Source organism: Nanorana parkeri, unplaced genomic scaffold, assembly GCF_000935625.1.
Source record: "Nanorana parkeri isolate BGI_ZX_2015 unplaced genomic scaffold, ASM93562v1 scaffold655, whole genome shotgun sequence".
NCBI lineage: Eukaryota > Metazoa > Chordata > Amphibia > Anura > Dicroglossidae > Nanorana > Nanorana parkeri.
The window spans coordinates 861,515-878,482 of record NW_017306923.1 but is presented as its reverse complement, the minus strand read 5'-3'; the positions used below and the strand labels follow the sequence as shown (position 1 = coordinate 878,482).

At 44.1% G+C, this 16,968-nt stretch overlaps 1 protein-coding gene across 1 annotated transcript in view; it reads right to left on the bottom strand.

Annotated features, from left to right (window-relative positions):
• ZFAND3 (zinc finger AN1-type containing 3) overlaps nt 1-16,968 on the bottom strand; it is a 138,495-nt gene that overhangs the window by 12,788 nt on the left and 108,739 nt on the right. The window contains exon 5 of the mRNA XM_018563334.1: nt 2,246-2,404. Within this exon, the coding sequence (XP_018418836.1) occupies nt 2,246-2,404 (159 nt within the window). The remainder of the gene's footprint in view (nt 1-2,245; nt 2,405-16,968) is intronic.

The following is a 16,968-nucleotide window of genomic DNA, read 5'->3' as shown; positions in this document are numbered from 1 at the left end:
AGGAGAGGAGAGTTATATAGAAGAAGGAGCAGAGTCCTCCAGCAGAGCAGAGTTTTTTTTAGGAGAGAAGAGGTAGATAGAGAAGGAGCAGAGTCCTCCAGTAGTACAAAGCCTTTGAGAGGAGTCCTTCAGCAGGGCAGAGTATTGTCAGAAGGCAATGACCTGCAGAGAGCTCAGCGGTATTATCATTTAAGTTAAGAAGTGTTTTCATGGTAAAGCTTTAATAAGTGGAAGCGTATTCCCAGAATGTTATGACAAGACTCGGAGGGGCAGTAGACGAGAAGTGTGAGTCTTGTTATTAGGAGATCAGACAGGGAGGATGCTGACATAATAACAGGAAGAAGTTAGGAGGGCATGGACAAGGAAGTATGGAGGCTCCTTGAGGGAGGAATGACTACATTTTAGAGATGCAGCACAGGTGGAGAGGGGGGAGTATTTCCAAAGATCTGGACAAGGCTCCTTTGTTTGCCACATGTGTAATTTGTTTTTGCCCTATACTAATTAAGGCATTACATTGGTTGTACTGCTGTGTGTGGATTGACACTACCTTCAGAAGCTGGAAAAGCTTCCTGCATGATGATGAGCACATCTATATCCCTGAAGTGTTACTGCCCTCTGCACAAGGTCCCATAATCACAACTGTTACTTAAATTGTCAGAATCCCTTCCTCTTGAGCTGTTTATAGGCGGCATCAGACTTTGCTGGCTCTTGGAAGGTGTAAATACTGCTTGGAGGTAGAAAGTAAACAGACTATTAACACGTTTTACAAGGTGAAGGTTCAGCAGTATACAGAACAGTATAAAGAAACATGGCACAAGGGATGCCCAAAGCAAATCCTCTATAACAGGCCATATAACCAAGAAGATAACATGAGCAGCAGTATCTGTCCTCTTCATCCCTGGAGAAAGCATACTCCATGGCCAAAAGTATGTGGACCCCCTTCCGAATGATTGAGTTTAGGTGTTTTTACAGTGAAGGGTACTGTTAATACTACAGCATACAAATATATTTTACACCATTTTGCACTTCTAATGTTATGGTAACAGTTTGGTGAAGGTCGCTTTTCTATTTCGGCATGACTGTGCCCCTGTGTACAAAGCCAGCTCCATAAAGACATGGCGGAAGCATACCCTACACGTAGCCCTGACCTCAAACCTACTGAATAACTTGGGGATGGATTAGAACGCTAATGGCGACCAGGTCTTCTAATCCAGCCGTAATACCTGACCTCACAAATGCCCTTCACTTTGGGGCTTCTTCACACCATGTCCATTGAGTTGCATTTTTCTGTACACCACCGCAAGCCAGCTCTACTCATCCAACATTAGTAACAGACCTCACAAATGGGTAAAACTTCACACATTCCAAAATCTTGTGGAAAGCCTTCCCAGACTTATGGAGTCAGTTATAGCCACAAATGAGGGACCAATTTCATCCTAATGGCCATGGTTCTGGTTCTTAATGGCCAACAGGCTCATATAGGTGTGATGGTCAGGTTTTCACAAACTTCTGGCCATATAGTGTAACTGTGCAATGTAGACTTTCAAAACACCAAGTATTTCATTTCCTAATGACTCAGCCCTACTGAACACCTTCAGGATGAATTTGAACGCTGATTGCGAGACAAGTTTTCCCATCCAACATCACTACCTGACCTCACAAATGCTGTTTAGGCTATATGGGCACAAAGTCCGAGAGACAGAATCCTAGAGTTGGGTGGGATGTCCAATGTCCAACAAGTTGTGTTTGACCTCACAAGTGCTCTTTTGGCTGAACAAGCTCAAATTCCCACAGACACACTCTAAAGCCTTGTGACTGTTATAGCGGCAAAGGTGGGCAACAGTTGAAGAAAGGGCAATCAAATGCGGCAAACATTTTATTGCTGTCCATCAGACTTATTCAATGTCCATTATTCTGTCAATGTATTAAATCCCTTACATTACATAAAACTGACCAAAGTTTGCTGGTCAATTGAATTTGCTAATAGAATTGTTGCCCTCATTCTTTTAATCCATTTCAATGTTATTAGCAATCACAAGCTGGCTAAAAGTAGTTGAAATTGGCCGAAAATGTATGCGAGTGTGTGAAAAATTACAGTCCCCCTTTCCCGACAGACCAGCGTTTGTCCCTCTTCCAAGGTCTGTCTACATTCTGCCCTGGTGGGCAACCAGATCTGCATATGTGACATCAGTAAGGCCCATGGGGGTATGAATCCCCACCTCGTACCCCAGAAAATGGAACTCACCGCAGCGACACGAGCCCAGCTCCTGTTGTACCAACTCCAGTTTTATCTGGCAGCGGTAGCAGCGGCGGCGGCTCTTCTGTTTGGGGCGGTTGGGCCCTTCGTCGCTGTCTAGTAGTCGAGGCCGTTTCATGGGGGATGGTTCCTCCTCTGACTGGGAATCTGTAGCGGAAACAAAGAGACGGCACTTAACACAGAGACAAACTATTGTACTAAGCAATATTTACACCTTAAAGTGAACCTGTCAGTAGCTGGATTTGCAGAGCTGTGGGAGGGACCCTGTCAATGGTTGGATTTCAGTCCCACTTTTTACGTTTAAAAAGTCATCCATGAAGTCCAGCCATTGACAGGATCCCACCCACAGCGCTGCACAGGCTGTGGTGCCACTGCTAATTTGGTGCACATAAAGTGGATTCGTAGGAGTGTATCTAAATCAAAGTTTGTGTCCAGAGTTTAGCTTTAGAATCAGAGCCCCCCCACTATTGCTGTCTTTAGGTCACACAGGAGGGTGAATCTCAGAAATTTCCCGCTGATTACCCGGCTCCACGTACTTATTCCTGCCGCTACCTGACAAATCAAAGAATCGGTATGCAAAGCATGCACATTAGCTGGATGAGAAGTTTGAAGTGGAAACTCTTGAAATATTGCTATGACAAGTCAAGAGCCCGCTGACCCCCAAATGAATTTAATTATGCTTCTCCCAGAAATGTGTGTTTATTCCGAGTACATACAGGAAGTTTTCTGATGGTAACAACAAGAGGTCACGTCCAGAAAATGGCATCTTGCTGAACGTTTGGCAGCAGCCTGCTCACTTTAAGAGTGCCTGTCATGTTTTCAGCCCATCCTGGCATAACTGGCTGCATATTAAATTTACCATTTTAATGCATCATGTATAGATAACTATATGACAATATCCCGCCAGGATTTGCAGCTAATTCATTTTTTGTACATCGATAAAGCAAAGCTCAGGCCAACATTTTTTGTTAGTTTTTGGAAGAGTGGAGAAGGGCGAGGACCTCTGCCACAATTTTACTTCTATTTCTGCCCACACTGAGATTTCCTCTCACTTCCTGTCTCAAAGGCACGATATTTATATTCACTTCCTGGCGACGAGACCCCCATCACCAGACCTTTCATTTCGACAAAAATCTTTCAATAAGATTATATGAGAATTTAGCACATTTGTGTAGACATCCAAAAGCCCAGAGACTGTTGCTGGGCGGCGCCACCTTGGATGTTATGACAGTGGCTCCAGCAGCATCAGAGCTGGCGTTGCATTGAAACTATAGCAAGGGTAGCCAAAATTCAGCCCTCCAGCTCTGGTGAAACTACAAATCCCATGCATCTGCCTCTGGGAGCCTATGGCTGTCAGAGTCTTGCAATGCATTATAGGACTCCCTATGGGGTTCCAAAACAGCTGGAGAGGCCAAAGTTTGCCTACCCCTGCTCTATGATATTGTCCATCCCTCCTCCACTGGCAGCTACATGACAAATTATGTAGGCAAATGAGGGGAGGGGTGGAGGAGCTTGGCCAGCACAGAGAGTAGTTAAGACACTCCCAGAAGAGGAAAGGGCTATGATGTGCAAAGCAGGGAAGGGGCTGGGCTAGGAATTTGACTCTCCTAGCGCAGTAAAATTTTCTAGGAAATTCCAAGGTGAATTGCAAGTGAATAAAAATGATTTTTGAAAAGGAAAAAAACACTGCAAGTAAGAATTTAAAATACTTGATTTTTTTTTGTTTTAATACACAATTTTTTTAGGTGGATGACTAGGTATCCTTGGAAAGGCCACTGTTTTCAAACAGCCGGTCTGCTGGTGGATTGTTCTGGAAGGACGTACGCATACGTCCCCCCATGAACGCGTGAGCGCTCGCTGACACTGCAGCCGCTGCACCAGCTGTTAGACAGCTGCGCCTTAACACACAGAGCTGATTGTTTATCACAGCGATCACATGCCAATGTTTACATTACCAAGCCCTCCCCTTCCTCTTACCTCAGAGGCAGGGGAGAGTAAAGTAAGTAATGAATGGATGAGTCATCCATGAATTACTTACTAGTGAAAACAAGCTGCACTAGTAGCAAAAACAAAAAGGTTTCAACTCAATTTAACCCTTCTCCCCCCCCCCCCACCTCCCCCTTCCTCCTTTTTTTCAATCCAATCTATCTATGCTCGGACCTGTATATTAACCATTACACCTCCCTTATCCTGCACATTGATACATTAACCCCTTCATCTCCATCCTCCCACTGTACGTGACCTGTACACCTTCACCTCCCTCAGTTATTGCATCATTTATTAAATCCCTATTTATTGGATGCATTTTTACCAAGCTCCATGCTATAACGCCCTCAATACCGGCATGTGTCTTCATTTCCAGAAAATTGCAGCACAAAAAAATCAGATCACCTGATTTACAGATAAAAGTAAGAGAAACAGTTTTTTTTCAACATTTTTGAATTTATATTGTAAAAAAATTCTCAGCCAAACTTGCACAGCGCTGAGAACTGAAAAATGGCCCGGCAATGAGGGGGGTGTAACATGCCGGTACTGAAGTAGTTAAAGCAGTAGTCAAAAAATATTCTCACTTGCAGGGCAGGCTCTGCACTAACCCATAATTGTATTGGCAACATGAAGGGCAAAAAGAAAGCCAAGTCAGGGGCAGTATAAAAGGTTAGGTCAGTGAAAAAATTATTTATGAGCTTATGTCAGGTGCCAATGACTCGGGCTCTCCAGTCTCTTGGGGACACCAGTGGCAGGATCTCCAAACACTGGGGCTAATATAGGGCAGCAGATGGCCACAACAACCAGATTTCATCTCTTAGATGAAGCTAGGACTCTGGTTTTTGTGGATAAGTCCAGATCTACCACACTATAAGGCAAATGAAAAAGTAGGAAATTGATGGCAGAGCTGAAGTGATGGCAGGTGTGTAGACCCAGAAACTCACAGGAATTCAAAGTGCAGAGAGCTCCCCAATAGATCCATCACCATAGAATTCATTATATTATTTTAGATCATACACTATATGTTAAATATAGTCCTACATGGCCAAATGTTTGTGGACACCTAACCAGCACACCTATATGAGTTTGCTGGACATCCCATTCCAAAACCATGGCCGTTAAATGGTTTGGCCTCCCTTTGTGGCTATAACAATCCCCACTTTTCTGGGAAGGCGTTCTACAAGATTCTGCAGTGTGTCTGTGGGAATGTGCGCCTATTCAGTCAAAAGAGTATTTGTAAGGTCGGGTACTGATGGTGGATGAGAAGACCTGGCTTTCGAGAGATGTTCCAATTCATCCCAAAAGAAGTTCTGTAGGGTTGAGAATACAATTGTTTTCTCTGTGCCCTGTTCACATCATACATGTGCGGTGATGTGCAGAAAGATGCAACTCAACTCAATGGACAAGGTGTGAAGAAGCTCTAAAGTAGGGATGCGCCGATACTTGGCATTTTCATGAGAACTACCAGGGTTGCAGCTGGGACCTGGCTCTGGTGCTCCACCACTGTCCTAAAATCATTAGTCTGTATTGTTTTAGAAAAACTGTCGCATGACAACAAAAATGTATCAGTACTTGTATCTGTGAGTACTTGGGCAAGTATTGGTACTTGTAAAAATGGTATCGGTGCATCCCTTTATATATATTTATAAAAAAACAAAAAGCATTAAAATGGGGATGCACAAATCCCAGGAGCTCCGTGTGCGCCTTACAAATGACAGCTGCCTCCTAAGTTTTGGATTTTTCTGTAGTCTAGTCTTGGAGCTGGAAAAGTATCTGTACTTGTACCGAGTATGGTACTTGGTATCCGTGCATCCCGACTCTAAAGTGAAGACCATTTGTGAGGTCAGGTATTACTGCTGGGTTGGAAAACCTGGTTCGCCATTGGCATTCTAATTCATTCCAAAGGCGTTCAGTAGGTTTGAGGTCAGGGCTCTGTATAGGACACTCGAGTTCCTCCACACCAAACTGGGCAAACCATCTCTTAATGGAGCTGGCTTTGTACACAGGGGAACAGTCATGCAGGAACAGAAAGTGGCCTTCAACAAACTTACCACAAGATTGGAAGTGCACAATTGTCTAAAATGTCTTTGTATGTTGTAGCATTAGCAGAACCCTTCACTGGAAACAACTGAACTCCATCACTTGGAAGGCGGTGCACATATTTTTGGCCATAAGGGCTTGCTTACACCATGTCCACTGAGTTGCATTTTTCTGCACATCTATGATGTGAATAGGGCACATGAAAACAATTGTTTCCTATGTGCCTTGTCCACACCATAGATGTGCAGAAAAATGCAACTCTACGGACATGGTGAGAACACGCCGTAAAGCGCATAAGATAATGTTAGAAAAAGCAGTCGCATTTACATAAAACTGGAGGTAATTATTGGAAGGACAGACTAAGGCTGAAGTATGAAAAGTAATCGTTTTACTATCTTGACAATACATGTGAACCACTCCAGCATCAGTTTTTTCTTTTGAGTTCATCGTCTTTATAAAAGAAGAGATATTTCCGATGTTTGTATAATCCATTCCCCGTCTCTGCTTTGTTCTGTTCTCCGCGCCATCCTCCACTTCAACCATTACTTATTCATATGTTTGTTTTCCTTCCTCAGTCCTCCCAATGTCCCTGTTTTGGCTGCTTTTTTTTTTTCGAACACGCTCTGACTTGTGTCTGTCAATCCGATGGGAGTCTGAGCTTCCCGAGTAAATGTGGATCCTGAATTTTCAATGCTGACATGAAATGAAAGAGTCGGTGTCATCTACAAGGACAAGATACGGCCAGATCCAGACAAACCTTCAAAGTTTGTTTTTTTGGCAGCTTCTACCTGTGGTGAGCGCAGAATATTAACCCTTTCAGCTACCTGTACAAGGTCTAAGATTACCCTACCCGTATGATTCCACCTCTCCTCCACCACGTCTCCACGTGTTAAAGACAGCAAGAAGAAAAGGCTAATGCAACTCTTCCAATGAACTGCTCCTGTAGATTTCTGTGATATTGGAAAAGTGGCATTAAACATGATCTAGCCCTCCTTACCATCTTGTCATGAATTGTACTGTGATTCTAATATCCTCCTTATATTGTAAAGTGCTGCGCAAACTGTTGGCGCTATATAAATCCTGTATAATAATAATAATTAGGAATGCACAGATATATCGGCTGCCGAAACATATTGGCTGAAAGTGCCATTTTCTGGCGGATACAGCAGCGCATCCATGATTTCTCTCCTCCCCGCTGGTCGCTGCTCTGTGTCCCAGCGGGGAGGAGAGAAACTTTGAGAGCCGGCCGAGCGCTGCGTTAGGAGAACGATGTGAGCGGCCGACGTCTACACCCACACCGCTCAGCCTCCTATCACAGATTGGCTGAGCGATGTGTGAGCGGAGACAGCGTTGTCACAGCAGGCTCCTGTGACAGCGTGTCAGGAAGGAGACGAGTGCAAGCACTCCGCAATCAGTGATCGCTGAGTGTTTGTACATAATTGAGGACATGGTATGGTTACTATATCCTCAATTATGGAGAATTATAATTATCACCTCCTGTTCATTCATGATTGTGGTTATAGTAAACATACTCTGTCCTCATTGTTATGAATGATCAGGAACACTCAGTATAGAGGATTCCTGTACATTTATAACTGGGGCTGCAGAAAAAGACATTGAGGACTCTGTGTCTCTGAGGACTTTGTGTCCTCAATCTCTTTTTCTATTTTAAAAGGGAAATATCAGGGGTCTGTTTAGACCCCTAATATTTCCCCGAAGCCCACAACAGTAAAGTAAAAAATAAAAATATTTAATAAAAAAATGATTCAATAAATAAAAAAAAATTAAAAAGTTTATAAAAAATAAAATATTTGAAACATTTCAAAAAGTTCAAATTAAAAACGTTTTCAGTCCGACATTTTTTAAAATATCGGTTTCGCTTTTCAAATTTTCATTTCGGTGCACCTCTAATAATAACAATAATAATCTGTGAAAATCTCATTTACATGAATCAGTATGAGAGCAAAGAAGTGGTAAAGGAAACCTGCACTGAAAGAAATATGGTGATGGCGATGACCTTCTTCGTATATTAGAGGGTTAAGAAAGCAACCAAAAGCTGTGCAATGACCGAACTCTCGATCTGTATAGCTGGGCCTAATGATTCAAAGTAATAAACCTGATGATGCCAGTCAGTGTTTGCATCCCCCCTCTGCCAATCCCTACACTGGCTTCAGCTCGCCCAGAGGATAAAATTCAAAATATTAACAGTAACTTATAAAGCCATCCACAACTCCGCCCCCGGCTATATCTCAGACCTTGTCTCAAAATATCACCCTAACCGTCCCCTCCGCTCATCCATTGACCTCCTGCTTTCCAGCTCCCTTGTCCACTCCTCCCATACTCGCCTCCAGGACTTCTCTAGAGTCTCTCCCATCCTATGGAACTCTTTCCCCCACCCTGCCCGTCTATCTCCCACCTTGACTGCCTTTAGGCGTTCCCTAAAGACTAATCTCTTCAAGGAAGCCTATCCCACCTAACCTAACCACTGAACCTTCACATTCTCAAACATTTCATCCCCACACAGCTACCTTCTCATGTATCATTTGCCCCTCCCTTTTAGATTGTAAGCCCTCAGGGGCAGGGCCCTCCTTACCATCTTGTCTTGAATTGTATTGTAATGTCTTCCTTTTATTGTAAAGCGCTGCACAAACTGTTGGCGCTATATAAATACTATGTAATAATAATAATAGTGTTGAATGAGTGTGAACATCTGCCACCGTAATCTGAACAATTAGAATGTCTCTCCACCTTTTAAAGCAAACCTATACTTGCCCATTCATGACTAATCCACAGCTGGTACCTATCCCATGCTGCTGCCCTCTACTAGGGAGGTGAAATACCCAGTGCTTTCAGATATGGAGAACTTGGTCCCCTTGCTTCTATGATGTAGTGTTTGTGAGTGGTGAATCTAGGGGCCCGAGCACTGTCTGTAGGGAGAGGAGGGTCTGCAGTGAAAGTACATTTTAACTCAAAACCTACATAGGGCTTTTACTTGGTGGTCTGGAGGATGAATGTGGCAGCAGGAGAGGCGAGTTAGGTACCCTTTCTACTCCTTTGTAGACCTGTACCCTCTGTCAGTTATGATCGGTGACTGTTTTTTTGCTTGCAAAGCCCTTAAAATACCCTTTTCTCAAAATAAAAATGCTGCTTCCTGTTTTTCTCCATCCAGTGCTCTGTGCTGGCAGAGCTGAGTAACAGCCACACCCCTCATCACAAGTATCCTCACAGAGTTGTATTAAAGAGGAAGAGAGGAGGCGTGTCCAACCAGTTCTGTTATGGAGTGCTGCTTGTTGTGTGTACTGGATCAAATTCTGGTGCCTACTGGACTGCACAATCAAATATACACAGAGGGGAATTTGTCAAAACCAGGATAGAAAAAAATCGATGATTAAAAAAAAAAAAAAAAAAAAACGTTTTTTTGTTGATTTAAATCAGATTTTTTTTGATTTTTATCAAATGTATTTTAATAAAAATCTATCTAAAGATAGTTTTCTGTTTAAGATACATTAATAATTTAGTTTATTCAGAATGAAATGGAGCTTAGTTATGTAGCATGAGGCTGTATATTGCGCAATATTTACATTTTGGTAAACTCATTCAATGAATCCAAGCTCTGCAAGCCGAGATAACATGCGCGGCATTGATGCATGCACACAATTTCACAGTAAGTAACCATGAGATAAATCATAAAACAAAGTTCAGGAATGTTTCGTTACCCCATTGTTTTGCAAATCCACTCACCTGCTACCCGCCACGTCACTCACCTTGTCGTGTCACTGCAGCATCACCAGCCGTCCCATTAAAGTGAATGGGACTGTCGGTGAGTCAACAGCGGGTCAGAGGAGGAGTCAACAGCGGGTCAGAGGAGGAGCCGCTGTGGGACAGAAAGGACAGTTGCTCTTTAAAAATGATGATTTAAATCAAATCCATCCTGGTCAAAAGTGGAGCAGACAAAATCTGGAGCAGATTTGCACTGCAACCAATCATCTTCTCTCTCTGATTTTCAAGTCTTACCTGAGCAAACTGAAGGGAGATGCTGATTGGTTGCCATGGGCTACTGCTCCAGATTTTGTCTGCTCCCGTTTTGATAAATTCCCCCCATTGTGTAAAACTGCTGTAAAAGGAAAGTAGAGGCCAGACTGGATTTTAAATATCAGATCGTCCACAACAGGTTTGATGAACATTTTTGTTAACATGGAAAAATTGGTGCAGACGCTGATGTGAATGGCTCAGTGTTCTCTGTACAGCACTGCAGTATATGTCAGAGCTATATACATGTATAACAACTGTGGCGACACATTAGAGTGCAAGCTCCTGGGTGTAGTGACTGATGTGACTGGTTCAGTGTTCTCTGTACAGCACTATGGAATATGCCAGAGCTATATACATGTATAATCATAATAGTGTGTGCTGTGGGGGGGACATTAGAGTGTAAGCTCCTCTGTACAGAGACTGATGTGACTAGCTGAGCGTTCTCTGTAAAGTGCTATGAAATCTGTCAGAGCTATATAAATGTATAATCATAGTGTATAAGTGGGGGGGAGGGACGGACATTAGAGTGCAAGTTCCTCTGGTGAGGAGACTAATGAGAATGGCTCAGTGTTCTCTGTACAACACTGCTGAATATGTCAGAGCTATATTAGAGCAATGTTTTAGTCTTTATAAATAGATCTCTGTGTTTTAGATTGTAAGCCCTCAGGGGCAGGGCCCTTCTTACCATCTAGTCTTGAATTGTATTGTGATTGTAATGTCTTCCTTATATTGTAAAGCGCTGCGCACACGGTTGGCGCTATATAAATCCTGTATAATAATAATATTGTCACTCTCTCCGTATTGTTTGTTTCTGACGTCATACACGGCTCCGTCTGCGCAGGTCCCTCCCCCGCCTTCGCACAAGTCTAAATCGCTGGTTACCTAATTCACTCCTTGCAACTAACTGGAACAATGGAGCTGCAACAAACTTTACTCTCCAGAGCGTTTGCTTCTTCTGATAAGTCAAACTATGTGAACGTTTCTAAACATGCCATGCGGGAACAACAGATTGCGCTCTGCTCAGAATAGTTATTAAGCACACAACACGCTGCATTTACAAATCACACACTTCAAAATGTCAAGTCTCTGTAAAAGCGTCCCTGGATGTGGGGGGAAAAACAACAAGAAGTGCACTTTATATTCTCACTGCAAAAGGCAGCCCAGAATCCAACTCCCAGCACAAAGTATGGGCATGGTACGAGCCGATATCCTAATCCTAACATGGTGATAAAGATTGGGGGTCACCACCAGGTCCTTGTTAGGGAGATGAACCCATCTCATGTCATCTGTGTCAAACTTTTCCTGTTCTGTGCAGCGAGTCCTAACAACCCCGGACTATATGGCTGCTTCCCCATAAAAAGGGACTTTTCTCTTTTTAAAAGGAGAACTATGAGGTCAGGGCTTTTCCCCATAGTTCTCCCCAGGGTCACTGGAGGACACAAACTGGCATCCTCCCGTCACCCAAAGCTCAGTATATCGCGAGCTACAGCTCCTGGTATACCAAGACGCCGCAGCCGGAACGGATCCCGACAATTATGTCTGGGTCCACCCAGCTGCGTGAGTGACAGCTGGCTCTGCCTATCTAGAAGCAGAGCCAGCTGTACCTGCCCCCTACCCCAGTGCTAAAGTTACAGTTTTATTTAGACTTATACAGTATACTGGTGTCAGTCAGAACAGACTGATGGTGCTCACATTCTGCAGAAGTTCATTGGAGGACACAAGACTATTTTTCAACATCTGGCTATAGATCCTGATACTAGGAGGTCTGGACACACAAATCAAAAGAGACCCAGCACCCTCAAGTGCCAAGTAATGCCTATGCTAATACTGATGCATCTGCATCAGTAATAGCAAAGCAGTGAACAGGAGAAGGATAAAAAAACATTACACAATCACCGGACACCTTGAGTCCGTTTGAAAAGATTTGCAAGGACAACCCTCACGCACCAGGCACCATCACGGCCATTTATTCGGCGCTTCTCACGAAGACGAATACACACACACCCTCTTACATGTCCCGGTGGGAGGGGGACTTGGGATCTTCTCTGGATGACATCATGTGGCAAAACTCCTGGCTGAGCACGAAATCTAGCTCTAGATGCTCCAGCATGCTGGAGATAAATTACAAAGTTTTGACACGCTGGTACCTAGTACCCACAAGAGTAGCCAAATATAACCCGGCTGCCTCACCACTCTGCTTCGGGGGCTGTACAGAGCCGGGTACTTACTTTCACACATGGTGGCAGTGCCCGATAGTTTCCAGATTTTGGGACCAAATATTTTCCTTGCTTACAACACTACTACAAACGACCATTGATAAAGACCCAAAGTTTGCACTGCTTAACTGCAAACCAGGGGGACTTCCCAAAGTCGCCTTTAAGCTATCCCTCCACATACTAACATCAGCAAAAAGGGAAATAGCGAAATCATGGCTAACCGATAAATTGAGTATCCCCAGCGTTAAAAGACATGTTAACTGGATAATGGCACATGAGAAGCGGACGGCTCAGCTTGAATCCACCATGCCTAAATTTGAAAAGACATGGTCTTGTTGGTCGGAGGCACATGCAACAACTGATGCCCATCGACAGCTCCTCCTCATCTGATGTAGTATGCATACCGATAGCTGTACTAGGGAAAGTCCTCTGGGTTTCCACCTGACACCCCCTCATACTCTCCTCCCTCCTCCTCCTTCTCTTTCTGCGCGCTTCTCTTTTCTTACTTACCCCCCCCCACCCCTCTCGCCTTTTAGTCGCATCTTATCAAAGCTATTTCGAGAGGCACAGCGGCTAACCCTAAAGACGTGGCTCCATCTGGACACACACATGGGGGAAAACGTACTCCCTACGGGCAATGGACCTTATTCTCAGAAGAAACAAGAAAGCAGCCACAACCTAGACAATCCATTCCATGTGTGTGCTCCGAAACGCCCAGGTTTACAGATCATTTGTACCCTTATAGAGCCTGTGATAATTCACTAAGTTAAACACAAAACAGCAATGAACAACTTTGTACAACTCGAATCTATATACCTGATGCATACCTTCATGATGTACATTCCTGTAATACTGTTATTTACTATCATCTATAATAAAAATTCAGATGTTAAAAAAAAAAAAAACATTACACAAATTCCAAACGACCCATCATCAGTAGGGAGGGAACTATGTCCTTTAACGAACTACTGGAGAAAAGGATTGTATGGAACTGTGTCCTTCAACGAACTACTGGAGAAAAGGATTGTATGGAACTGTGTCCTTCAACGAACTACTGGAGAAAAGGATTGTATGGAACTGTGTCCTTCAACGAACTACTGGAGAAAAGGATTGTATGGAACTGTGCCCTTCAACGAACTACTTGAGAAAAGGATTGTATGGAACTGTGCCCTTCAACGAACTACTGGAGAAATAGATTGTGTGGAGCACACCAAAAACTATTATGTACCAGCATTCATTGGAAGAAACAGGACTCTATTTTTCGATGGAGAAGGTTTGAAAGCAGTCCTCAAAAAAAGAGAGTTGGGCAAGGACCTCAACCATGACCGGGCCCAGAAGAACGACCCGTAAACCCCCAAAGACCTTACATCCAAAGCTAGCATCCGCCAATGCAGCCACATCCACCTAGTGGCCTTGCAAAGTAGGGAGATAGAAGCCTGGTTCTATGCAGGGGTATAGTCATTAGATGGGGACGTGCCTCTCGATCTTCACCATGTTAAAACCTCCTAGAGCAGCTGAAGGCAAACACCGGTCCTCCAGCTTGGTGGAACTACAAATGCAATGCAGAAATGCAGGACTTTGACGGCCACAGGCATGACGGAATATGTAGCATCACCACAGCTGAAGAGCCGGACGTTGCCTACCCATGTCCTACATTCATATGTTGAAGAATAGAGTCCTGTGGCCACCAATGAATCCTGGGAGAAAGCGGGATTTGTAGTATCACCATAGCTGAAGGGCCGGACGTTGCCTACCCATGTCCTACATTCATATGTTGAAGAATAGAGTCCTGTGTCCACCAATGAATCCTGGGAGAAAGCCGGATTTGTAGTACCACCACAGCTGAAGGGCCGGACGTTGCCTACCCATGTTCTACATTCTTATGTTGAAGAATAGAGTCCTGTGTCCACCAATGAATCCTGGGAGAAAGCCAGATTTGTAGTACCACAACAGCTGAAGGGCCGGACTTTGCCTACCCATGTTCTACAGTCACATGTTGAAGAATAGAGTCCTGTGTCCACCAATGAATCCTGGGAGAAAGCCAGATTTGTAGTACCACAACAGCTGAAGGGCCGGACTTTGCCTACCCATGTCCTACATTCATATGTTGAAGAATAGAGTCCTGTGTCCACCAATGAATGCTGGCTAGAAAACCAGGTTTAAAGTCTCCATAAATACGTGAAATTATCTATAAAATAGATATATCTGGAATCTATTTTCAGCTGTGTCAAAATATTGTGCAAGCAAGCAGAGAAATTGCCTAGAGCCGCCTCATAAACTGATAAAACTGTGAAAGCATTAACTATTAAAAAAAAAAACCCTTTTAGTAATTGGCCCCGTAGGAGCATGGTGGTGACCCTGACCCACCCACTGGAGCGAGTCTGTGCGACCCTCTTCATGTGTTAAGCTGGGGACGGATCGTTTCATCCTTTGCGGCCACAGCCAAGCGCTGGCGGTTTTCTCAGCCTCACGAGAGGGAGGAAGATTTGTCAGTAATTAGCGATTTCCACTCTGCGGATTAGACGAGTTTCTTAAGAGGTCGGATCGGTGGGATTCCAACATCTCCCAGCTGGTAATCTGCACATCATTTACTGCTAAGAAGGAAGATAACCGCGCAGCGTGTGGCGGTTGGGCCGTATGTACGCTACACACCAAATATACTCACGGGAGATGATAAACAGTATACAGTTCCATACATACAGATAAGGCCATAGACGATTATATTATCCCTACCATTCTGACAAGTACAGCTCCTTCCAAACCGCAAAATGCAAAACAGAAATACATATATGTGAGCCGCTTCGCCTGATAAAATATTCATAATCCTGTTCAGCCAGTGTTATAAATCACACACCCCTTCCATACTGCATAGCTGTAAAGGTGACACCGCTGATCACCAATGCATCTTTGTAGAATCCTGCACTGGAGGCTTGCTCAATGGCCTATGGAGAATCCTTATCATACTGCTGAGGTCCTCCGTGCAAATCTACTCTTGTCTGAAACCCTCCTTCCTCCAGTGCCCGAAACATGATAGACTAACAGCACAATATAATGTCAATATAATTATGTAGGCACACACGCACCTATGCAAAATCGATTTTGTAATTTAATGTAATTTAAAAGGACCCTTACATTTCAATAATTTGTCTTCCACAAGGTTAATAACCTTTCAACATTGTGTGCCTAGTTTGTGTCTCTGCCCTTCCCACAATGGTATCCCCCCCAGTAGTTTGTATCTCTGCCCCTCCCACAATGATGAGACTTCCCCCAGTAGTTTTTATCTCTGCCCCTCCCACAATGGTGAGATTTCCTCCAGTAGTTTGCATCTCTGCCCCTCCCACAATGGTGAGATCCCCCCCAGTAGTTTGTATCTCTGCCCCTCCCACAATGGTGAGATTTCCTCCAGTAATTTGGCTCTCTGCCCCTCCCACAATCGTGAGATTTCCCCCAGTAGTTTGCATCTCTGCCCCTCCCACAATGGTGAGATTTCCTCCAGTAGTTTGTGTCGCTGCTCCTCCCACAATGGTGAGATTTCCTCCAGTAGTTTGTGTCTCTGCCCCTCCCACAATGGGGAGATTTCCCCCAGTACTTTGTGTCTCTGACCCACCCACAATGGTGAGACATCCTCCAGTAGTTTGTGTCTCTGCCCCTCCCACAATGGTGAGATTTCCCCCAGTAGTTTGTATTTCTGCCCCTCCCACAATGGTGAGACTTCCTCCAGTAGTTTGTCTCTCTGCCCCTCCCACAATGGTGAGATTACCTCCAGTAGTTGGTGTCTCTGCCCCTCCCACAATGGTGAGATTTCCCTCAGTAGTGTTTGTCTACATTACTCCCACATGATCATGAAGGTGTCACTCCCTCACAACAGAACTCCCCTGTTATTTGGTTAAAGATAAACCAACTGGGCACTTTCCAATGGGCTAAAACAAGGATTGTAACTTAGCATGCCAAACAGAACTGAAATATTGGTTGCAGGTGGAGCTGAACTTGAACTATAAATGTAAATATCCCCCAGGCAGATGACGCTATTAAGGTGACGTTGAAGTTTATTGAATCCCAATATGGCAGTAATTGCTGTCAAGTAATGGATAACAGAGCAGCATTTCATTGGATGTGCAATGACAAGAAAATATGGCCGCCATTAGGCCTCCCATTCCCGGCCTGTAACGAGGATGTATTTGTATAGGATGACTCTGCGCTCCTAAAAGGAAACGGATGGCAGAGAGAGGAAAGGATAATACAAGTCATCTGTCCGATAGAGCTGAGCCTGTACAATCTCATCACCATATATCATCCTATCGGAGCTCGCCGTCACCTCCACCGCTATCAGCGCCGTCACCGCCACTTCGTCCTGTTTATAATTGCTGATGAGAGGTAATAAGGGCTCCATGGCTCAGCGGCTGTCCGATACACTCCACTGGAAGCCTATTAGGTAAT